Below are 24,910 nucleotides of genomic sequence, written 5' to 3' on the forward strand. Positions count from 1 at the left end.
AATGACTATTTAAATGAAAATCTAGAGTGAGGTGTTAACCATATCTATATACATATATATTTAAAGGTAAATACAAACCCAGATTATTTGAGTTTCTCCTGGAAACCCGAGATGGACATGACGACCCTTCTGGGGTGGAAGCTCAAAAGGGAAAGCAGAAAATCTGAGCTTCAAACCTTGCAGGTTGGTATTCTGATGCTGTAAATTGTCAAAATGATAAATGTTGCTGTCAAATAATGTAATTAAGCTTACTGTTTTTCATCAACATTAAATACACTGTGCAGGTGAAGTTGGTTACAATCTCTAAAGAAATGCATCTCTTTCTACCGTGGCGGTTAATCGCATGCTACTTTTCTGTAGCACTGTTTGCTAGATATTGTCATCTGAAGTATGTTTGCCTTTTTGGCTATTTCTTAACGATGGTCAAAAAAGCAGTAGAAACTAATCAAATGATTTATAATAACGTTATACCATGGACACAGTGTAACTCGTACAGAACTGGAGCGGTTGGTGCGACAAGCTAACTGTGATCGACACTGAGACAAAAAGAAAGGGGGAGCAGGAAATGTCTGCAGCAAAGCTAATGTTAAGGAAAAATGATTATTTTTAGTGCTTAATACAGTTAATCTTACGACATGTGTAAAAGGTATATTCAGCACTCTTATTTGGAACAGTTTTCTGTTGAGCATTTGGGATTGAGCAGATGAGCAGGCATTCAGACAAACAGGGGCCAAAATGCAGATCACTCAATGGAGTCTCCCTGCTGTGAGGCCGGGACATAGGAGGCCATAAAATTAGCATTTTCCTTGGGAGAAGGAGACTTTAGATTTCACAGGTATCTGTGAGGTCTTATCTCAGGATTTTACTGTGCTCAGAATGACCGTGGGAGCCACGGGGGTCAGAGCGCAGGGGTTTGCTTCTTTGTCTCGCTCGAAGACAGATGGCCTTTTGATCTTTGCGTAGAAAAGGGGGAGTTCCAAGTTTCTCTGAGTGCTTAAGGGAGTTTCCAGTTGGTCAACAAGAGGAACGCCTTGAGTGCATAAATTAAATAGAGAAACACCTCTTTAGTATAAGATTTCGTGTCAGGAGAGAAAATGCAGAGAGCGGCCACCATTTTGCCTTTTTGCATTGGCTCTCTCCAAAGACCATCTTTGCCTTTTTGTTTGTCTTTGTTTTGTGTTTGTCTGTCTTCCCCTTGTCTGTCTTTATTTTTATGAGAAAAATGCATATCTCTGTTCCTCTGCAGCTTTGTTGTTGATTGCTTTGTATGAGATTAAACTCTGTGATCTGTGACGTCAACGCGCTTTGTTGTTGTTTTCGCTTTAGCAGCACGACGCCGCCACTCGCTGAGGATCCCGGGAAAATTAAAGAGGAAAGAGCCAAACGTTTTGTCCAAAGTTAACGTTAAATTATCCTCTTTTTTAATACTAAAAATATTTTAAAATAAAAAAACTAAACCAAAAATACACAATTAACTACAGGTGGTTCTCAATAAATGGCAGTAGTACTGAAAAGGTAATTTATTTCAGTAACTTAGTTCACAAAGTGAAGATAATTCTATAAATTGCAGATGGATGTTTTCAAATCTTTAGTGCTGTTAATTATATTTTCTTCCCCCATTTCTCAAAGCTTCTAAGATTAAGGTTGGTCATTTTTAAAGGTTTTTTTGTTACTTTTAATCAAGTGAGTCCAAAACAGGTATTTGTTTGCCATTTGTAGGTTGCTTTTAGCATCAATAATCTTATAATTTTTTAAAATCTGTTTTTATAGTTATTGCATTTACCACCACTGCTCATGAAGAAGCTCATGTTATCAACCTACTCAGAAGGTATTATTTTACGATTTGTTCATTTATTTTTATTTTTTTAAATGTGGAATAATGACTATAATCTTGTGATTATTCCCAGTGATGCAAACCTTATGTGAAAATGACAAACTTTTTGAGAGGTTTGAAGGTGAGTATCTTTTTTTCTAAATGATAATTCAAAGTTTTATAAACTAAGACTGCACCACATTTAACAGCTAGAACCTTTTCTTTTTGTAAGTTAAATGAAGCTCTGGCATTTTATTTACTGATGATATTGAGAGGCAGGAGCACAAAGAGAAGCAGTGGACCGTAGTGCTTCTACCGTGGTTAAACATGAGTCCTAAACATTGTGCTTCAAAGCCATGGTGTAATCACCTGAAATGTGTACACAGCACACCACCAGATTTAAAAATATTGGATATGATGGTATGCTTTGTGCTGCTTTTGTGGCTTAACAAGCTTTAAACAATAATCTGAAAAAAATAAATATAGTTAAGTTAAAGAAAACACAGGTACAGAGTCTTGCAGAATGCAAATCTGCTCCAACCTACATGAGTTCACACTCTTACTCTATGGGATACAAAATAGGTTGGCTGACAATCACCAGATGTCTATGTTGGTGTCCAACACCTGCATATTGCTTGTTAAATAAACATTTGCACTTTTCCACTGCGAGGCAGTAAGGCAGAAATATACTGCGGTTATTTCCTCCTATGCACATTTTTTATTATTTTCTTTTCCGCCCACGTTGGAGGGTTTTTAAGCATGAACAGCCTATTTAAGGTCATGAAACAACATCTCTCAGATTTAAGTCTGGACTTTGTTTTCCACTTCAGAATCTCCATTTTGAATTTTTTAACCATTTAGACTTGAACACAGCCTTTGTAGACATGTAATTAATCAGTTGATTATTAAATTAGTAAGGGGTGATTACTTTTTCACACAGGACCAGGCTGGTCCCTTAGCAAATTTTTATTTGAAAATGGCTCTGTATATACCCATCTTTACCCGACAACTTTGTTTGACGCTATAAATTATTTCGATTCAACAAAAACATGAGCCTGGGAATTGCCCCATCCAGCATTTAATCTGCCATACAGCCTTGTTGGGAGATTCATGTTGTTTTTTTTCTTTTTGTTTTTTTAAAGTGTTGTTTGGCATCTCAGCATGAAGAAAACATATCAACTAACCTGGCTAGCTCAGTCGGTAGAGCATGAGACTCTTAATCTCAGGGTTGCAGGTTCAGGTTCCACGTTGGGCACCATTTTAATGGAGAGTGAAAGAAAAAAAACCAAAACGAATCATTACACCAGACTGTTTATATCTGCTTTTTTTGGGCCAACGTTGGAGGGTTCTGCGCGTTCCTGCATTACACAAATTACATTCTCAATATTCTCACAGAAACCCCCGATTCTTACTGAGAGCAAGTCCTATTTATACTCAGATATGTCCATGTGTGTGTATGTAGCATTCTCAACCAGTCCAGTTCCTTCTTTGGTTGACGCAGATCTCTTGGCTCGCGTTTTGCTGAAAGGATTTGAGAATTTCCCGGAATCGCCCACAGCTGGGATCTTTCAACATTTGGCTGGATGGATATTTACAGCAGTTCAGTGATTGTTATTCCACATCTTTCCAAATCTGAATTTCTTCTTGACTTCTTGGTCAGAATGACCTAGTACATTTAACACAACGCATTTCCTTTTGATAAAACCATACCTTAGTGCAAACAGCCAAACAACATAATTATCAACTATTAGCATAATTTTATTCCTCTACAATAAAAGCTCACCTTGTCATCAGTGCAGTCAAACATAAAATATTGTTTGACTTTCATGTATTTTTTTGTTGTTGTTTGAAGCACAGAATACATTTGCAAGTTTTATAACTGAAATCATTAAATTGCATCCTGCTTTTGTGCACCACTGTCATTATTTAAGAGAGGAAATATGAACTGGTGAGATGCTGTTGTTGGATAATTTTGTGTTTCTTCAATGGGTGTGGTACTCTCCAGCCTTGGAGCCAAACAATTAATTTACATGTCAGCAACAACAAATCTTACTCAGCCAGCTAAACTGACATTTTGAATGTGAATCAATGACTAGTTTAATAGGATGAGGAAGAGTTCATGCAAAGAAACAAAACGACAGACATTTGACTCATGTTTGTTAATTTTTTTTTTTTGCCTTCCTTCCAGCTATGCACCAAAACAGGGTGACTCTTCAAGGTTACCACAGCAACCACAACAGACAGCATCCGCTTCTTGGTTTGTAAAAAAAACAAAACAACATGCCATTTTAAATGTTGATGTTATGGGTTGACTGTTACATCTGCTTTTAAAATAAATCATACTGAAAATAAACTTTCCATAGTTTTCAAGCTGTTTTTAAAATTAAAATGCTTTGTTAGCCTTTAGTGAAGCTGCAATTTTTTATTTTTTTTCTTAATTGTGCAGGACTGCAGCACATTGTTGAATGTGTTTTTTCTGAGCCAGAACAGAAGTACTACCTCTGCACACTGTGCCAGCTTGTGATTCCCAGCCACACGATCATCGGACATTTACTGAGCTTTGACCACGTGCAATTGTATTTTGTAAGTCGAGATTTCTTTTGCTTTTGGTGTTTCGTGACACTTAAATGTTTCAAAAAAGGAAATGCAGATAATCAAGAAATAATCTGAGTAGAAACAAAATATTTCCAAGTTTCCAAATAAATTAATCTCCTCAGGGAAATAAAACCATTTAAACCAACTTTTCCCAGTGTGGAAAAGGGATTTTGAGTTCAATTTTATTAGCAAAGTGGGCAAAACGATTTCCACACTGTTCAACAACTTTGGAATAGAAGCACAGAAAGGCAAAAGGCATCCTAAACATTTATGCTACAAAGTAATTATAACCTATATACTGCTTTTGTCCTGCTCTAACTCATTCATCCTTGCCACTCAGACTATGTACTCAAGTTAACACGTGACATTACAAGGCCTAATATTTGGTTTGGAGCACATTTCTAAACAAATTATGAAAGTGGACAAAAAACCGATAAAGTATGGTTTCCCAAAGGTGCTTGAGTTACGTAGCTAAATATCAGAAAACTGAGAATGCAAGAATCACATGATTGTCTTTGGGAAGGGGTGGGATCACACCAACTGATTACATAATTTTATAGAAATGACAACATAACAAAATCGGTTTATAACCAGCAAAAGGGGAATAGATGAACACTAATCAGATTAGGTAAACACTAATCTGTTTATCCTGCACAGAAAGCCTGGCATCCCTCAACACTGACCTCAAAGGAGTCGGACAGGAATAGTTTCCTGCTTGATTGTGCAAAGCAAGCTGAGAAAATTCATGCTGCTGAAAATATTTCTGTGCAGGTAGGTGATGTTAAAAATATATATATATATGAAAGCATGAATACATTAAAAGTGATGTAAAAATGTATTCTTCCCAGCAAGTGAAACTGCAGCCCGATGTCTTCAAGTCGGTGAATTTTGATTCCTATTCAGAAGGTTAGTATTGGATTTTAAATCTTTGGTTCACCAAATTTACTTTATTTAGGGGTCAAAGCCCATTGCAGACTGTCATTCAGATAAAAGACAAAAGGGGCCTCAATGCCTTTTGTGTATCATTTTTAAACCATAAATTACACTTTGAAAATCCTTGGAGAATTCTGGATTTTTGTTTTTACACAAAAAATTCTAAATTCCTTTTTATCTACCAGTTGTTTAGCCCAGAATTTGTTTTTCATGTTCATATTTCATACTGAGATTAAGCCTAGTTAGAATAAAGATGTCTGGTTCAGCCACATGTGAACAAAGTTGAATTAGCTAAAGAGCTGAATAAGCAAATCTCACGCACCATAACATTTGGATAATTTCCAGCAGTTGAGTTTGTAAGGTTTTACAGTTTTGATCGCCATTAAATGCAGTTTAAATAAAAAATTAAATTAACCTGGAAAGTGGAGATTTGCCAGGACAGGACTCAGTTTGCAAGAAGAGCTTGGAACCCTGTCATAACTGCTTGCAGCTTTACTTTTAACATTAACCTTAGTCGAGCAGTGAAACACTTCAGTTTGTTTTGTTTTGTTTTTTAAAATATATTCTGTCTTTTAGCTTTGAAGAGCCTGGAATCCGTCACAAAGAGATGCTTAACCATAAGCATTAAACCAGGCGACAAGATTGGTATGTGTGATGTCAGGATGCACAAATCTGTGTAGTGATTGTGTGAAATTGTGAACTATCAGTTAATTTTATCCTTTTGCGTTTCAAACAAAATTTTAGCAAATTGTTTTAATTAATTCCATAGTTTCTTGTTTTAAAAATTGTAAATTTGAATGCATTTTCCCTTTTTAGATCATCATCCAGCCTCTGCTCCTTTAACTAAGGAGGTCAAATGCATGGTGGACTGCCAGGTGATAAATTGTGATACATGCATAACTTTAAATGTGGTCAAATCACAGCTTGAAACAAACACTGACATTTCCATCCCCATTTCCTGTTCTTCTGCATCTCTTTCTATAAAAAAAAGAACTGCAGTAAAGGTTTCTCCAACATGTTCAAGTATTTGGAGCATTTAACAAACGAAGAACACATAAGGGTAAGTAATTTTATCTTGCCCCAAAATTCTTAACAAACAGGAGTTGTTGTGGTCGATCGCCTAAAAACTGTAATCTTCCACAGATGATGCAGGAACTTTCTCAAGGTAAAAAGCTCAATTTAGTCAAATATGAAATATATGTTTTGTGTATAATTAATGTTTTATTAATTGAAGTTCTTTCTACAGATTGGACAGGACATTTTTATGAGCGAGGTATGTTTACAGTCTCGATAATCAAAGCTTTAACAATATGTATCTGATATTCAATAGTAAAAAGCTCGTTTTTCCTTTAAACATTTCTCTTAATCTTTTGTTTGGTAGCTCACATAAATGGCATTTAATGAGAACAGTTTTGGGGTCTGAGCATGAAGCTCAGTGTTGTAAAGGCTGTGCACAATTCTGTACTACAGTAACAACAAATGGAGAAATTGTTTCTCTTTTGTAACTTCAGACATCTGCTAATGTTTTTTTTTTTTTCTTTTCCGCTCCTGATAGGAAAGTTCTATGTGCACCTGTACACGTACATCAACGAGTCTTTAAAGACAAATATGCCACCTGTCGGTAAGGTCACATGCACATTTATGTTATATGTGATGTTTAGAAAATATTGACCTTTTTTAAATTTATTTATTTTTGCATTTTTGTGCTGCAGGAACATCACTGGTTATAACGTGCCTCACCTCGGTTTCTAAAGATGACCCATTTTATCTGTGCATCGCCTGTCGGGATTTGTTTCATCAGTCTGACGTCCAGAATCATTTTGAATCCCGGAAGCATCTAATAAGCACTCAGGTTAACTTCTACTGTGATAAAGTTCTGTAATTGCTACATCTTTTTTATGTATGTCTTTCTGCACCTTCATGTGATTCCACGTTAGCGTTAAAAGTCAGAAAATCGGGTCTTAAGCGTTTTCAGTTAAACTATTGTTTCCGTTGTCTGCAGTATTTTAAGAAAATGTTGTTTCCACCTGGTTAGGAAATTAGCTTGTATAAAGACTTGTACTGTTAAGATGACATGTTTTTAAAATTGAATGTAAAATGTGGAAATCCAGCCGAAACACCATATATAAACAAAGTGAAAACATAATGCTGTTTCCATTACGATAGGTGAAAAGCTAAAGCAGTGTGCCTCATAATATTTAATGCAGCAGCTGTTTATTTCAGTAAAACATTTCATTTAACCACTGGCTTGTTTAATATTCTCAGTTGTATCAGAATCCCTGGCTGCTGCCTTTTGCCTGGGATGGAGACCTGGACGACAGTGCCCTGAGGTGGACGGCATGGAAGACGGAACAAAATCGAGGCCGGATCTTCCTGAAGGTGACCTGCAAGTTTTTAACAATATGTTTGTATGTGGAACTTACTGCTTCCTCTATGTGTCTTTTTTAACACAAATATTCTATATCTGTTGTATTTGTAGATTTTTGACGTTCCATACTCCGTATTTCATTGCCTCGACTCTCAATACGAACAAGGTAAAAACTAAAATGTGTCTCTCCCTTAATTTTGAACAAGCATGTTTGTTGAGCCTCACAAGTCTCTGGTGAAATAACCCAAAATTTACAAATCTCTATTTTTGTTGTGACTGCAGTATTTCACAACCTTCAAGTGCAGTATCGTGGTTTTACGCATAAAGGTGTGTAGAGTATAACGATAAAGAATCCAAAGTAAATCGAAATCACCTATTGTTCTAAGCTGATGCACACATTTTTGTAAAATGCCCTTTCAGTTCCACAGAGCAAGACATACAGCAAACATGAACAGTTCCCTCTGCTAGGTGAGTAGCCTGTTTGGCAGTACTTTTGTAAAGTATTGATCTGAAAAGAAGAGCGAACAAACAGATCCACGGTGTCCCTTATTGTTTTGTTTATTTTATTTTATCCACTTTATTTATCATTTAGCAGAACAATTAGACTGTGTTAATGAAATGCTGGTATTTATTTTGGTATTTTGATTAATTGTCTGCAAGTGCTTCTGAGGCCCGAGCAGCCAATGCGGGGTCTACTCTCACTGCTCACTGTTTTCCTGTTGTGTCACCAAAGTCTCCAATAAACAGGGAGAGTTTAATGGAAAGTGTCCAAAAACTTTCCCTGTTTGTTACTAGTCATTTTTTTTAAATAGAAAAAGTCGCTAAGTAAACATAGCGACACCGTTGCTACGTTGCTAAGGTGGCAACAGTGCACGGCCATCGTGTTCTGCTTCGCTTTACGGCATGTCAAGAAAACTGGCATGGGGTTGTGAGATCTTTCCAGGTACACGCAGAAAAGGTGCATAAAGGCCAGGGAGAAATAAAGCAATCTTGTGGGTTGATTAAAATAATAATTAAAATTGAATATGTATGAATACATTTGGTAATATGGATATAAGTAATCACGGAATAAAATGTATTCCTGAATAATGATCTGTAATGGTAACAACGATGTAATGATTATGGTTGATGATTTATAAACAGTAAGAGATGTGATTAATTTTTAATGAATATCAAAGCTGAGATGAATTGAAATCGATTCAAATGATTTTAATACGGGTTGAATGTGGTTAATGAATTGTAACAGATAATATAGAGAGTTATAGAAAAGAGAGGAAGTTATAATGTTAAAGTCAGCATGATGGGTGAGGTCCTGCTGTCAGGATATGTCGCAGGTTGGGGAAAGATGGGACTTTCCACAAGACTCAGCAAACAGGTTAGGGACCGTCGGGGCTTTCCACGAGAATCAGCCGATGTTCAGAAAGTCACGTAGACCAAGCTCTCCATACACACATGGTGGAAAAACTTATAAAAGGGGACTGAAATGAGGAAGCAACTGTTCTTAGTCCGTGGCGCTGGAGACGAGTCAACACGGAGAAGCAGATTGAGGAACAACAGAGGACCGCACCTTGGAGCCACGGGGAAGTTGAGACTTCGCGCCGCTAAGAAGGGACAAGATCCTACCGCCCCAGCCCTGGTTCTTGATTCAACCGTCGGCCCTGCCTCAACCCAACGATCTCAAACTCTGCAACAGACTTGGAGAAAGGACAAAGGTCCCTGAGGGATAAAGAGCTGGGTTTTCGAAGGATTTGGACCCGTTCTGCTTTGCGTCTATTCTAAGGAGGATTTTTTCCACACAAGGACAAAGACTCTGACCAAGGATTCTGAATGTACCTGTTGCCAAGATCCACCATCAACTGGGTATGAGCTGAATCTGCTCCCTAAAAGTCCATCCTAGAACTTGCGACATAGGTCAGGGAAAAGAGATAGGATAGTATGGTTATACATGTTGTTTTTATTATACTGTTTTTGAATTATATACAATTAATTATTGATTTGTATGTCGCATACCCCTGCTTAAGCTTGCTCAATAAATTTATACTATAAAATTCTAATGGGGTTGGTGGACATTGGGGTTAATTGAGTCATTTAATTTTCTTTCAGTTCTTTTAATTAAGGTAAAACTAATGTACATGATTCTAGTAAATAGGAGGCTTCATAATTTCCTTTAGTGAGAATAAATAATGACCCTGGGACTTATATCTAAGTCACTAAAATTAATCTAGCCGGTTCCAAGAGCGAGTTATATTTTAGAAGGCGAGCTACCGTTAACAGAAGCGGTTATTGGAATTATGCAGCTGCGAGGGCTACTCAGCTGATTGTTTCTTAACTGTAAAGGGTCGTAGCTTCTGGATCGGAGGTAGTTAGAGCTAGACGAATCGCTTTCGCCACCAGTTTGAATAGATTATCTCTTATAGATCTCTTTTAGGGTAATACCCAGATCTCAGAGATTATCCGGACCTGTTAGGCAGAGAACTGGTCAGTAGTCAGCCCAGGGGAGTTATGAGGAGTGGGCGGGGCTAGCTATTGGGTAATAACAGACAATATACATGGGTATCCAATCCCAGATTCGGATGTAACGCCCGAACTTTTGTTATTTCTGAAACCACGTGATCAGGGTCGATTTCCAATCACGTGGTCGGATCGGGACGTCACATGTTCACACCGAATGAAAATAAGAAATCGCAAAAGGTGCAAAACCTGCATAATTTAGAATCCATCAGGTGAATTCTGAGCCAGATGCATAAAATTTCACAGTAACGCTTGGAGTTTATTAAGGTTGTATTTATGTGTTGTGTTTTACAGGCAAAGAGTTCCTCGCTCTACACCACGTGGCCGTCGCACCGAACGAGGTGGAGGTGGGATGCCTGTGTTTGCTCTGTGAAAGGAGGGTGTACAAAGAGGAAATTGAAGCTCATGTCTTCAGTCGGGAACACGTATCAACATTCCTGGTCAGTTTCATGTTGTTTGTATGTTCACTTCTGCTGTTGTGTAATGCGTTTTCAGATTGTTTATGTAAAACACTTAAGTAGAAAATTAAAATTGTGATGACAAGACAAAAGCAGGAAGTTCAGAGTTGTATAAATGTGATATTATATTGACATTGACGTCAAAGCTCCACTTTTGTGAGTTTGTGTGTTGTCTGCCCTTTGTGGAGTCATATAGTTGGGACTGTATGACTACATATGCAGCAAAATAATCATAGTCCATACTGTAATGTTTGTGTGTGTTTAGGACTGTTTTCATCCGGACTCACTGACTTACTGTACTGTGGACGCTGAAACGCTTCTGGACTTGGCAAAGCAGGCAGCAAAGCTTCACTCTCTGTCATGCATGCAGGTATTTCATAATTAAAATCAAATTTCTGGCCCATTCTCTAGTTGTAGCTATGTTTTTGGTATTAATATCCTCTACTCTCTAAGAAAATTTTCTTGGACGAACCAATCTGGGATTCATGCAGTTACCAAGAAGGTGATCCTTTGGATTCTTATAAATATCAATCCTGGTATCTTTAACTAGATTGTTTTATTAAAATTTTATATATATATATATATGTTTTATAGCAAAGATGATCCTGACAAATGCAAAGTGGACAACAGATAATGAAAATCTTGTACCTCCAATAAACCGAATGCGGAAACTGGGTAAGCCAAAACTAGATGTTTTTGTAAACAACACAAAGATGTGCAACACTTTTTATTTTACAAAAAGGTCACATACATGTAGTTAAAGCAATCAAACTTTCTCCAGCACCAGACCTAGTTAAGCACTGGAACCACTTACTGAGAAAGTCTTGTTAGACACTCGGGGTACAAAAAAAGAGTATTTAAAAAAATAAATTTAGAAATGATTGATAGGTATTTCCTCAACCTATATAAAAAGAACCACAGACAACGTCACTTAGTTTTTCAACCAAACTCTTGGAAGGGGAGAAAGCACAGAAAATCAGCCTCTACAAGCCGTTTCCAGTGCGTTCTGCCACCCGTCTGTAAAAGCTTGTCCTTTATTTGCAGCCGGGAGGGCTATCCTTACAGCAGGGAGGGGGAACACAGAAACTAAATTCTGCACACAGACAGTTTTACAACAACTAAGGAGTATCCCAAGAAGATAAGACACCACCTGCAAAAACATGCTCGAGGTTGAGGGAAAAGCTAGTTTTGTCTTTACACAGTTTATCAAGTTCTTTCTCTCTAGGATGAGAACACTCAAACCTTTAAATGAAAAACAGACTAGTAATATAAAACTACTAATGTAAGAGTGATAACAAAACATAATAATTCTAACAATGATAATTCTATAATCTATTTTATACAAGAATCACTTTGATGCATCATTTGTTTTCATTTTCTATGTTGGAATGGCGTTCTTTGAATCTTTACCCATTGTCTTCTTATACTTGAACTGCAAATTTATTTACGTTAATTTTGCTCGCATGATGAATGAATTATATTGTTGTATTCATAGTTGAAATTAAATGTGCCTTTTTATATTCTCTGAATGTGTCAGTTTCCAGGATCCCTCCAAAACACACTAACAAACAGCTGCAGACAGATGACCAGAAAGCAGGCACCATCACTGACACGAAAGAAAAAGGCCTGAATCAAGAAGAACAAACTAGTGGCCAGGAGGCACTGTCGAGAGAAACCAAAGTTGCTACAGAAAAAGAAGGACCTCAAAAAGTGTGTCTGAAGGATTTAAAAAATGAAGGAGAGACTGTCCTGTCAGTGAAGTTGAGCACAGAAGAGGCTATGACTGAAAACCCAAAGGAGACGGTCGTGGAGAGCCACAAAAATACTGAAGAAAATAACAGTGCTCTGACTAAACCAGGAGGCAGCTCAAGTATCAAACCGGAAGCAACCCAACAACAAAACAACGAGAGAAAAAGGCCAATGACTTCAGATGAAACCAGTGGAAATGGATGCAAAATGAGCCCAAAAAGACAGCGGCTCACCTCCAACAAGTCGTGTTTTGAAGAACCCACCAAAATGTCACAAGAAAGTGGCACAAAAGTGATGAACACAAATGCAGCTGATAAGGAAGAGGATCACAAGAAGGTTATATATGTTTATACATACATTATATTTTAATTTGTTGCCGAAATGCCTCTGTGTTACCTTGATGAAGTTTAGTTGCGGATCTGCCACAACATAATATTGTGAAACATTATTCATTTGTACTTTAACAAAGGAAAACTGAGCATGCTGCTAATTCTTCTTTTTTTTCTTTTTCTTTTTAAAGGCTGTGTGTTCTTCCAATGAGCGAAGTGCAGCGCCAGGCACATCCGATAAAAAACCCACAAGCAACACAGATCAACAGAAATCAACCCTCTCTGAGAACTCCCACACTTCACCTGTACCAAAAAGTAACAAAGAGCCCGCCGACGGGAGAAACAGTGCTGGTTCAAGTCCTCGAAGCACAAACACAAAATATAAAGCAGACGTTTCTCCAACCAAAATGAAATCATTAACGTTTGAAGGATCTACTAAATCTGAAAAACCGCAAACCGTTCCTTCCACCACTCCATCGAACACGTTGAAATCTACCGCAGGCCCTTACACACAGACAAAAACCACCACTTCAAAAACATCCACTCCAGAGTCCCAAACAGCGTCCATGGCACCAAAAAGTAAAACAGCATCTAAAGAAACATGCAGGGCTCCATCCTCGTCTGACACAGGATCTGCAGCGACGCTTAAATCCGAACATCCTCTCAAATCCAAAGATCCAGCAGCACCTAAGACTAAGGAAACATCATCTGCCACTTCTGAAATGGCTAAACCACAAGTCATAAACGTAAATACCAAATCATCTGTAAACTCATTGACGGGGGGAAACCCAGACTCTGAAACAGCTGTTCAGAAGAGGAAACCGCCGGCCTCTCTTCACCAGAAACCAGAAGAAATCAAGAAGGTACGGAAAGACCTGCCTCATGTTGCTTTGAGCAAGACAATGCCTGGTGGAAACTTTCCTAAAGTTGGTAAGCATCATTTAATTTGCAGAAAATGTTACCCCTGTATGCATTGGAGTCTTTTTAAACGTGTGCACCTTGTTGCCATTGGACAGGAAAGAACTACCTGGTTGTGGTATCCTGTGAACAAAAGCAGCAGGTCTATTGTCTGTTGTGTTCAGTCAGACTGATTGCATCCAGCCACCTGATGGACTCTGTCCACCAGTACAAATACGTGGTATGTGAATGTTAAATCGTGATCCGAGTACAGCTGCAGCATAGAAGGAGGAGAGTCAATACATAATTTTTTTTTTCTTTCACTAGAAACTGAAATATCCTGAATGGCCTGGGAACGAGAAGATGGAAAACGAGTTAAACCGCATCATTCATAAGTTGGCAAATGTTGACAAAGAGTTGCCTCACACTCAGATTGTTCAAGTATGTTGAAATAAATCATGTTTTTGTGACTTTTGGAAAATAATGCACCAGAGAAAGAGAATGAGATTTACATTGAGTTATAATGTTATTCTCTCATAAAAAATTTAAAAAAAACACGTTTGAGGAATCCTTGAATCGCCTATTTCTACAAAATTCCTCCTTGGAGCTGCAATCTCCATTGGGCTTCTTAAAAAGTCAGAGGCCAATTTATTTATTTATTTTTTATCAATGTTCTATTTGCACTTTATGTTTTCCTTTTTTTTGTTCTGAAGGAATTCTTTTATTCTTGTGTGTACCGTGTGCACAAAAAATGTACGATTCAAGGTTTTACATATGCCTCATGTTGTTTGTGTGGATATTTGCTTTTCCTAGAGATTGGAGGTGAAAAAGGACGTGTACCAAACACTGGGTCAACTCCCAGACCACTTGGGTAAATATATAATAACATTTTATTCTGCATCTCCTAAAATCATACTATAAACTGTTAATTTGAACTAATTTTTGAGACAGAATTTGTGATTGAGGAGAATATTTGGCAGAAACAAAAGTTGCTGTATGGCACCAGAAAAAAGCATAGAAACTGCCTCTTTTTTTGGTAAATTTTGTGCTCCTACTTATGCTTTTGTGCCTTTTGATTCTCAGCTATAGAAACAGTGAAAACACTGGTGAAACAAAGAGACCTAAAGGCCTCATCGTCTCCCTCAGTCGATAACACGGAGCATGCTTCCAAGGGCATTTCCAGTCCCTGTGATGTTTCAAGCTCAGGTGATTGTAAGTTTTAATGTTAGCTTGGTGTAGCTTCCTCTCATTTACCTCTAATTGTTAGGCAACACAAATGCAGCTGATAAGGAAGAAAACCCAAAGGAGACGGTCGCGGAGAGCCACAAAAATACTGAATGTACACCATTCATTCACGTTTTAGATGTTTGTTAATGTGTGCGAGTGACATTCAGCACAATGGTCAACATTTAATGAACCTCTTCCTCTAAATGTTGACTCTCAGGGATCCCAGCATTTCACGATGAAATGTCAGATTCTGCAGACGGCCATCAACTCTGGGCCAGCCTGGACCAAGCGTTGGGTGAGATATCAAATGAGAGCAATTATACAGATCATTCTAAGGAGTCAGTGTAGTTTTAACCCTTTTTATGTCTTCGTATATAGAAATGGAGTGCGTCGATGAAGATGCTTTGTCTCCAGGTCAATCATTTAGCGAAAAGAGCTCAGATGAGGAAGATTTGCAAGTGGATGAAGAGATCCAGGATGTAGCTGAGACCATGCAAACCCAGGATCCACAACAAGTCTTGGATCAATGTGCTCAAGCTGAAGATACGGCAGGTATACAGGATAAGTTTTTTTTTTTTTAGGTTTTACATTCTGTCTAGAATAGAAATGTATGAAGTCTGATTTAAGTCTTACACAGTAATAAAGACCTGTCCGCTTTTCCTGGATGAAATAATTTTTAAGAAAAATAAGAGTACTCACCTCCTTCAATTTTTATGTTGAGGAAGAGCAGCCACACATTCATTTGAAATACTACAGTTGAAAAGCCATGCGTTACAACCGTTCCTGTTTTTAAGCCTCAATTGCTCTTTTTGTATCAGAAAATTGTCTTAACTAAAATAATCTGCTTTAAATGCAGTATCCAATTGCAATTGGTTTATATTTTGTACCTTAACAAGTTTTAGTTGTACTAACTCTAAAGTATGACATTTGTTGTCTTTGCCAAGCTTAGAAGTTGAGATGTTGTTGTGCAGCATCTAATATTTTTTAATATATATTTTTAATATTTTGTCCTTCTTTTCTCCGATCCAGAGACGATCCTGAAAAATGCGGAAAGGCGTTGTCCAGCTGAGTTACAGAGACACCAGCGGTCAAGTGGTAAAGATCTAGAAGCACAAAATCTGATTCAGGAGCACCAACAATCGATGACTGACGATAAAGCTGGAGATGTAGCAGGTATGACCTTTTCAACAACATTTTCCTTTAGAAAGTTGACAAAGTTTACAATTCCAGTTTAACTGAAATAGTTGTTTATGTTTAATTTAGAAACTGCCCAGCTGAATCAGCTGAAGGTGCAAGATGACAGTCGGTCTCATCGTGAAGTCACACTTGTCGTGGCAGGACAGCAGAACCAGTCAGGCAACAAAGCCAAACCAGCTCCTGTACTTCACTTACGAGCTGAAGAGCACAGTTCTTCACAGGCAAACTCCACTAGTTTGACTGGTTAGTGCAGAGCATCAAAACTGCGACTGTTCTTTGGTATTTGTGCACGGATTTTTAGAAATATGTGGTTTTTACAGGAAAAGATTTTCTACAATCGAGTGATTTTCACATTTTCCTGACGGAAAGTAATCAGGATCCTAATAAGGTTGCTGGTGAGTGTCCCTCTATCAGCGTATCCTCAGCATCCCGTCTCTTCGTAGAAGCATGTAACATATTAAAATTGTTTGCCTTTACCAGGCAGGGCATATGTGTGGGAGTGTCATAGTTCATATCAGAAAACCTTCCTGTGTGAAATCTGTGAAGAGATGCTCTCATCCCGAGATATCTGTCGACATATGGTCAGCCTCGACCACCAGCTCAAATACTTGGTGTGTATTGGGAATGACATGCAGCAATTGTTCAAAAACACGTTTGTACAGTACAGACCAAAAGTTTGGACACACCTTTTAATTCAATGAGTTTCCTTAATTTTCATGACTATTGACATTGTAGATTCACACTGAAGGCATCAAAACTATGAATAACACATGTGGAAATATGCACTAAACAAAAAAGTGTAAAACAACTGAAAATACCCTTATATTCTAGTTTCTTCAAAGTAGCAACATTTTGCTGTGATTACTGCTTTGCACACACTCTGCATTTTCTTGATGAGCTTCAAGAGGTCGTCACCTGAAATGGTTTTCACTTCATAGGTCAACCTGCCCTGTCAGGTTAATAAGTGGGATTTCTTGCCTTATAAGTAGTCATGAAAATAAAGAAAACCCATTGAATTAGAAGGTGTGTCCAAACTTTTGGTCTGTACTGTACGTTTTTATAATGTCTATGTTTTTCAGCGGAGGGAGGACCAAAGGTTCCTGGACATGTTTTGGCTGCAGGATGACTTACCTCTGCACTTTAAAAATCAGGTTTTAATGAATGTTATCCAAGCACTGTCGAAGCGGGAGATGGCTCTTAATGTTAAACCAAAGGTATGTTGAGTCAACGGAGCATTTCTGTTATCTAGTTTCGTTCAAATGTTCTTCACTTTGACGCTTTGCGAAAAATAACGAAAAAGTACCGACTTTGTGTTTTTTCTTCAAGTACATATGGCTGACACCTGAGTTGCATAAAGTTCTCCTAGCAACGCCTTTCAGTAAAGGTAACCGTCAACTTAATTAGCAAATGCAGATGAAATTATTGTTCTGTGTAAATCGTACCTAAAACAAACTAAAACGCATAGTTTGTCTGGAGAAATGTGTAACATGAAACGTGCTTTTACCCTTTGAACTTTTTCACATTGTCACAACCACAAAACTTTGATGTAATTAGTTGTGAAATGGAAAAAAAAAAATTGATGTCTCAAGATAATTCAAACATAAATCTGAAAAGTGTGGCGTGCATTTGTATTCAACCCACAAAGTCAGTACTTGGACTTCAAGTCCCAGGTTTAATAAGCCTGGCGGGCCACCAGGGACCCACCAGGCTAAGCGTTGTTTGTTAATTTTAAATTGGGATATTTTTATACACCAATAACCGACAGTAAAGACAGAATAAGCCAGATTTATAGTTTACACATTGACCTGGCGGTAAGGGCCCTCCCTGCACCCGCCTATTGGCCTTACGCACTATTATTTCCAAATTATGATGCCTACTTGTGCACCTCCAAATATTTGTCATTTTTAATGTTTTTTTTAACCCCAAAACTCAGTAGGCCTGGACTGCCACCAGGCTTAGCAGGTTTTCTGGGAGAATATCTGAAATCACCTTCAGATGCAGCAAAACTTGCTTCTGTCTCCACCAAATTTGCACATTTGGAGATGGAAGGTTTCGCCTACAGCTCAAAGCTCAAGTCAGACTGGATGAAGTTGTTTGGTGAAAGCTCAATTGTGAATTCTTGCCACAAATTTGAAATTGGATATATTTCAACCATGGTTTAAACCTCTTCCCAGCTTTCTCCCTGTTGTGTATTTTGGTCTCCATGATTTTTGATCACCAATTTTCTCTCATAAAACCTCAGAGGCCGTCAGAGGACAACATTACTTATACTGAGCTTAGACAATTGTTGGCGCTGGGTTTTATTTGAGGATGTCATAATGAAGGGAAATTAATACAAACACACCACACCTGCCATGATTTTATTGAAAATGTATTATTTTAGTTCGTATGAATACTTTTGTCATCGACACAAAGCTCACGCTTGAATCACACATTGACATCAAAGTAAATGAGCAAAAAACACAGTTTTAAGAAAACATTCCACAATCTTGTTTTGTACTAATTTACTTTCTGTGCATTCACTTTGCTCTTGGTAGCATTAGAAATTTTTAAAAGCATCAGAGATGAAGATTTGAGAGTTTTTCATCCATCTGCCTCTGCTGGTCATCAGACGAGCGAGCGTCACAAGAACGGTTAGTATGTATAGTGAAAGATGAGCGCTACTGCCTGCTTTGTCAAATTATGTCGCACCACTCTACTTAACATGTGCTTTTAATGTCCTAAATTTCTTGCCTCCTCCCATCTTCCAGTGTATTCTTCAGTTACAAAGCACCTTTCTTCACATGCTTATGTCATATGCACAGTTTCTGCTTCTCCTGGTTGTATTTTGGATACTTGTTGTGGGAAGCTCCTCTGTCCATGACTAACCCTCTTACTAACCTCTCTGCTTCTTCTGTTTGCTGTGAACTGAAGCAGCAGCATCCAGTAGTCTGAAGGACAGCACCAGTCTGCAGCCTAGACTGTCTTTTCATATGTAACAGAGGGCTGAGTGCTGGTAGTGGCATTAAAAGTGAGATCAAAACTAAAATGCGTTTAGTTTTCATCTCAGACTTTCTTCTTGGCCTTTCATTAGTTTGCAGCTGTTTCATGCTTCTTTCATCTTCAGATGATGGGTTTGAACTATGCTCATTTTAGTTGTGAAATAGTTTTGAAAACTGCATATTCTCTGTTTATTTCACAATTAACGCTGTACACCTACATTGTGTTGGTCTGTCACATAAAATGCATTGCATGTTGAGGTTGTAATGTGACACAATATCAATACGTTCATGGGATATAAATTATTTTGCAAGATACTACAAATAACTTGACTTTAACACGCACCACATAGCGCTTATAAAGCTGCATGAATTAACCTTGACAATTACGCAATAAACTCTCTTAATTGAACAGTTTATTTCTGTATTACAGGACAGCAGACTGCAGAGCCGCGGAGCATACAGGAGTCTCTTCCTGCAAATAGCATGTCGGCTCAAATACTCCAAAAAGACCAAAGAAGGGAAATGGGTAAGAATAACTAAACTACAAAAGGCTCAATATGTTCTTTCTCTTTAGTAAAAACTGATATGTTTCAATGTCTAATTTCATATCAACAATAATCATGATAGGATGCATATATAATTGACAGTTTTTACCGTACGTGGAGAACGTGTTAATAATTTGGTAGAATGATTAGTCTGCACTGATTGCCACAATAGTAGATTTGGAAAACTTTCCAACTAAAGTAGTTGCAGAAAAGTTAACTATGTATTTTAATTTTAGTAAATTATTACCTTTCTTTTATTATTCTGTGTTTTCATATTTTTTTTGTCTTGTATCATGTTTTCAAAGCTGATCAGAATCCGGATAAAGCACAGCCTAAAGAGCCAACCCTGGCTGAAAGTTTTGATCCTGTTGGAAGTGGAAGAACCTTGAGGATGGATGTAATCTCTTCCTCTTCAAAGACTGACCATGCGGTCCTTCCAGACCCAAATGTTGGTGCACAAAACCTAAGGCCTCTAGAAGCGACTCCTCCAAACTCAAAAGTTGATCCTGTTTTTCCTTCAAGCTCCACTGTTGTAGCTCTCAGTCTAGAGCCCTGCAGTAGTTCTCTTCAGCCACACTACACATCGTCTGTCTCTCAGATTGAAGGAAGCCCTCGTCCTCAAGAGCTGAATGCTCTTTACTCGAAACATAACCTTGTTGTTCCTTCATTTTCCCCAAATCCCAATCTAAACACATGTAGTGGTGATCCTCTACAGCCAGGATTCAATCCGGGTGTCTCTCAGCTCAGACAAAACTCTGGTCCTCTTGAAATGAACTCCAACTCAGTAACTGATCTGATTCCTTCAAGCTTTGTAAATCTCAATCAACCGATCAGCAGTGTTCCTTTACTGAGAGATATAAACTCTATGCATCAAGATTTCTGGCAATTTACTTCAAAGCTAGTCTCTGTGATCAAGACTAGCAATCAGCCAGCTTTAAATACTGCTGAAAGTAGAGAGGTCATGAAGATGAGCCATTCACTTGTTGTTCCTCAAGGAAATGCTATAGTTCCCACTGCTGACCTCAGAGAGCCGCACAGGTTACACATCAGTGTTCCTAAGGACATCAGCAAAATTGGAAACCCAAAACCCAATGAGACTGGGATCAATCAGCTGCCCATTAATACCATCATAACTTCCAGGTCCAGCCACATTAAGCAGACGTTTAAAGGCCAAACTCGCACTGATGTGAGCAGACGGCAACAGCCGCCAACACTGAGCCACACTGAGACTGTGGCGTCTCCAGGAGGCGTCAACCCTTACATCCAACCAGCTTATCTCCCAAGTGTGCATCCGGGTTCTGTTCTAACACAGAGCCAGCTTCCCCTCGATGCTTTTTACCGGCAGTATGTGTATCCAAGCCAGAGCTACCTTCAGCCGGTAGTGAACCCCATGAACATGCCTTCATTCGGTTGCAGTTTAACAGAGCAGATGCCTGTAGTTTGGACGAATGCTGATATGCAGGTGTACTACTCCAGGAGGCCTGAAAGTGAGCAATGACTTTACCCAATTTTGTTTGGTCAGCATTTTAAAAAAAACCCAAAAAACAATCTCTTCAGCTCAGTTTGGTGCTTTCTTTTTTTTAATTCCAGAACTCTGTCTAATGTAAATATGACTTCAAATTGTGGAGTCAGTGTTGTCTTGTTAAAATAAATAGGTGTTTATCTTCTGACTTATTTCAAAGGCTATAAGTGAGCTCACTATGAAGACGTTTTCCTACTTGAAAATTGTGTTAAGCTACCTCGGTATTTTTGTGCATGTGATTTTAAAAAATTTTTTTTATAAACGGGCATATTTCTTGTTTGATGTGTCTGTTCAATGTAAAATGTTTTATTTCATTATGAATTTATGAATAAAATGTATGTTTTTTTTCTACTTTTTTAAAAAACACTTTAGTCTAATTGTCTATTTGGACTAAATTATGCACTGTGCATGACTTAGAAAAATCTGAAAGAGTTGTTTATGGACATGAATGTCATAATCAGAAAACAAACTTGTGGATTTTAAATCCAGGCATTAGGTTCACAATGGATTTATAGATGTATCCAATCAACCCAGGTCTAAACTATACACATAGCACCTCTAGTATAAAGATGATTGTACCTTTATGTATTTTGTCATGGATGGTCTTCATGGTGCTGATGTAGTGAAGCTTTAAGAGAAACGGCTGTTGCTGCGCATTTTGCGAGGGTCAGTTACAGCTTGATATTGGGGCCCAGATCTTAGCCGATGTTAGAGGTCAGATTTAGAACTGCAGTGTTTGTGGTAGTGTCCTCATACTCACGAAAGGCCTCTGCTGTTCTGCAGTCCTCAGATCCTCTTAGCTTTGATTCAGGGCCTCTGGGCATCTTGGTGTGTGTGAGAAGATGGTGCGGATGTAAGTAAAGCCCATTGTTCCTCTGCTTTGCTGCAGGCTTTATGGGCTCTGCTGCTGTTGTCACTCATAGTCTAGCCAATGGCAGCCCTTAGCAGGAGAATGAGGTGGATTTGACCTTTAACCAGCTTGAGTTAGATGGGGTTTTAGTCCCTGCTCTTGACCGACAGCTGCTCAAAGGTCACCTTCTATCCCTCACTCAGCAGTTTGAGTTCCTTTTTCTCATTTTATGCTTTGCCACATGCTTCCTGAAGGAGCCAGTGATAAACACTGGGTCCCTCTTAGTTCCTCTTTTGTCTTGGTTCACAGACACATCCTGTCCTGGTCAGTGATCTAACGTCTCTATAGCACATCAACAACCTTGCAGATCATAACTTGAGTACAGTTTAAATTGTCCGTACATATTGCTGCTGCTTCACAATCTTGTTTTACTTCAGGCCAGTTGTAATTACGTTTCAGAGTTTTATATTTTGTAATTTCAACTGAACAATTTTTAATTGTACTCTTTAAATATGGACTTCGTCTGGGAAGGAGGCCAAACTCCGCTTTACTTGACACAGCTTTGCAAGCTGAATAGTTGAACAGTGAAGATTTTATTTCAAACTGCAGCTTAATTGAATTATGAGGAAATTTTGATCCAATCATGGAGGATTCCCCCCAATCTCCAGATGGCATCTCTTTTATAAGGCTCTGAACAACACATATACAAAACCATACAAGGGATTTCCTTCTGAGTTTACTGTGGTTTTATCCAATTAGGCTGGATTCTGTCAGGAAAGGTTCTGCCTCCGCCCGCAGCTACAGATTAGAAATAAATTTGTGCTTTATACAAGTCCATTCATCTCAGAAAGAGAAGCCAGTGTAGAGTGAAATATTTCAAGTCTTTATGCGTTGTATGATTATGATGGCTGATGGATAATAAAAACAATAAATTTGGTGTTTCAAAAAATGAAAGTATTATTTTTTTAAAATCTAAAACCGCTGGTGTCTAATCAGCTAATTAATAAAACGCTGTAAAAGATTTCCAATCATGAAGACTGCTGACTTGACAAATGTCTAGAACTCATCCTTATTGACGCCCTCAAGAAGAAAGATGGTTATCGCTAAGAAAGCTGGTTGTTCACCGGGTACTGAAACAAGCATGTTTGTATAAAGTGTGGAAGGAAAATGGGCATATTCACAGCCTTGACGGGATTATCAAGCAAAATCCATTCATGAGTTTACAGGAGTTTATTTGAAGGAGTATATTTGAATCTTATAGGTCAACCAAGTGGACTTCCAGACAAATTCAAAGCACATGAACTTGTTGCAGGATTTGAGTCTATCTTACCTTGGATTACAATAACAAAAATGTTGAATGGATTAACTATGTTTATTACAACCAACAGAGAATGGTGAACTTTACTGTTGAAGGATTTATGGCCCTAGGAGATCAACTCCATGAAACAAGTAGAATCAGAAGACAAAACAGACAAGCATTAGATTGGATTTTGGCCAACATGTTTGCAAAGCTGTGCTGCTCGTACATTCCTATGCATATCTCACCAAAAGGCACATTTAGAGCAGTAATGACCAAGCAAAGTAAACTGAAAGGGGAAGTAAAAGAAAATGCGGGAAAGAACACCGGGTCATGGAAAGGCCTGGAGGACATTTTATGTGAATAGGGAGCCTTTGCAGTCAAGACAAGTTTAACTCTAGTAGTAAAACTAATTGTTATTTTACTGCTTGTGTGTTGTGTGGTCCCTATCATGAGGAGATGGACCTTGGGACTACATACAGGTGGACGACCAAGGACGGTGGACATCAAATGGACTAACCACATGGCCTTTTAGATGTGTTCATTCTCCAACACATCCGAATCAAATGACTGAATTACCTCGCCAGCAGTCAGCTCTGCAGATGCCTGCTAACGAGCCAGCCATTTGATTCAGCTGTTATTGTTCAGACATTTATTTAAATCTGCCTGAGTATAAGCCCATTTTATTAAATTGAAACGCATCCTTATTTGAAATCCTTGGGCTGACAGTAAATCTACCAGTTTATTTTATAACTATTTTATTAAAGTGCTCTCTGCAAACCTGTGTTTCTGTTCATATGCCATGTTTATCTTTTGATGGATCTGCAAGCTGGTGGCTTGCTAGCACTAGCAGAGACTGGTGAGAAGTGATTTATGCCCTCTTGGTGATTTCTTATGTTTTTGTATGCTTGTCACATGTGAAAGTTTCAAATCATCAAACTAATTTGAATTGCATATAATAAACCAGACAAAGGACGTCTGAAATGCTGAACTAATTTATTTCACATTTGCAACTGGTGAGAGGAAACCTCTTGCAAGGAAACCTCTGCAGGAGGACACAGAACCTCTGTAGGGAAAGAGTCCAGTTTGGTGAGGACATATGTTGTGGAAGAATTATTTTTTTTTGCATCTGAGCATGTTCTTGCCAGACGGAAAATTAATTGAATCGTTTTGTCCAAGTTGTCTAAGAATAACTTAGATCTGGCAAATGTTAAAAGATTAATTATTGTTTAGACCTATATGGTATACTGCAGATATGGTGCTGCATAATTCTGGGACTCTTTCAAAAAATTCAGTGTTAGTTTGGCAGAGGATTGTGTATGTCACAGTCAGATTGAGTTGGTTAGAAATTTTCAAACACACACCAACGTTATTAATCACTGAAATGCCTGGTATGGGCAGCAATTGGACACCGCTCTGGAAAACAAATACAAGCCATTTCTGCAGAGCAGCCATACTCCCACACAGAGAAAAATGTTCATCTAACGCAGGGGTGTCAAACCCCAGTCCTCAAGGGCCACTGCCCTGCAACTTTTAGACAGTGCTAAGATGTTCCCCTTGGCTCTGATTGGTTGTTTCTGACAGGAAAAAGGCAGAGGAGCTTCAATTTTTATTTATTTATCTCAAATAATCTGTCTC

General features: G+C 38.2%; 2 protein-coding genes across 5 annotated transcripts in view; both read left to right on the plus strand.

Annotated features, from left to right (window-relative positions):
- The window catches only part of LOC114156217 (uncharacterized), a 41,916-nt gene extending 18,991 nt beyond the window's left edge, over positions 1–22,925 (plus strand). For 2 of the 4 annotated variants that reach the window (XM_028036508.1, XM_028036511.1), the window contains exons 7-45: positions 67–183; positions 1,771–1,828; positions 1,908–1,955; positions 4,002–4,070; positions 4,260–4,396; positions 5,066–5,179; positions 5,257–5,314; positions 5,918–5,986; positions 6,158–6,216; positions 6,333–6,401; positions 6,485–6,506; positions 6,588–6,614; positions 6,897–6,962; positions 7,054–7,193; positions 7,607–7,720; positions 7,821–7,875; positions 7,992–8,036; positions 8,130–8,177; positions 10,515–10,660; positions 10,944–11,048; positions 11,132–11,180; positions 11,273–11,353; positions 12,216–12,763; positions 12,948–13,686; positions 13,773–13,894; positions 13,981–14,094; positions 14,467–14,524; positions 14,737–14,865; positions 15,098–15,175; positions 15,259–15,432; positions 15,910–16,053; positions 16,144–16,320; positions 16,398–16,472; positions 16,558–16,688; positions 17,157–17,291; positions 17,404–17,461; positions 18,615–18,710; positions 19,489–19,584; positions 19,909–22,925. In XM_028036508.1, coding sequence (XP_027892309.1) covers positions 67–183; positions 1,771–1,828; positions 1,908–1,955; positions 4,002–4,070; positions 4,260–4,396; positions 5,066–5,179; positions 5,257–5,314; positions 5,918–5,986; positions 6,158–6,216; positions 6,333–6,401; positions 6,485–6,506; positions 6,588–6,614; positions 6,897–6,962; positions 7,054–7,193; positions 7,607–7,720; positions 7,821–7,875; positions 7,992–8,036; positions 8,130–8,177; positions 10,515–10,660; positions 10,944–11,048; positions 11,132–11,180; positions 11,273–11,353; positions 12,216–12,763; positions 12,948–13,686; positions 13,773–13,894; positions 13,981–14,094; positions 14,467–14,524; positions 14,737–14,865; positions 15,098–15,175; positions 15,259–15,432; positions 15,910–16,053; positions 16,144–16,320; positions 16,398–16,472; positions 16,558–16,688; positions 17,157–17,291; positions 17,404–17,461; positions 18,615–18,710; positions 19,489–19,584; positions 19,909–21,101 — 5,763 coding nt within the window. In that variant the 3' untranslated portion in view covers positions 21,102–22,925. The remainder of the gene's footprint in view (positions 1–66; positions 184–1,770; positions 1,829–1,907; positions 1,956–4,001; positions 4,071–4,259; positions 4,397–5,065; positions 5,180–5,256; positions 5,315–5,917; positions 5,987–6,157; positions 6,217–6,332; positions 6,402–6,484; positions 6,507–6,587; positions 6,615–6,896; positions 6,963–7,053; positions 7,194–7,606; positions 7,721–7,820; positions 7,876–7,991; positions 8,037–8,129; positions 8,178–10,514; positions 10,661–10,943; positions 11,049–11,131; positions 11,181–11,272; positions 11,354–12,215; positions 12,764–12,947; positions 13,687–13,772; positions 13,895–13,980; positions 14,095–14,466; positions 14,525–14,736; positions 14,866–15,097; positions 15,176–15,258; positions 15,433–15,909; positions 16,054–16,143; positions 16,321–16,397; positions 16,473–16,557; positions 16,689–17,156; positions 17,292–17,403; positions 17,462–18,614; positions 18,711–19,488; positions 19,585–19,908) is intronic. The other 2 variants (XM_028036509.1, XM_028036510.1) reach the window with 2 other exon arrangements.
- The window catches only part of aunip (aurora kinase A and ninein interacting protein), a 954,922-nt gene that overhangs the window by 24,283 nt on the left and 905,729 nt on the right, over positions 1–24,910 (plus strand). The window lies entirely within an intron of this gene.

The sequence above is a fragment of the Xiphophorus couchianus genome, chromosome 13 (genome assembly GCF_001444195.1).
Source record: "Xiphophorus couchianus chromosome 13, X_couchianus-1.0, whole genome shotgun sequence".
Taxonomy (NCBI): Eukaryota; Metazoa; Chordata; class Actinopteri; order Cyprinodontiformes; family Poeciliidae; genus Xiphophorus; species Xiphophorus couchianus.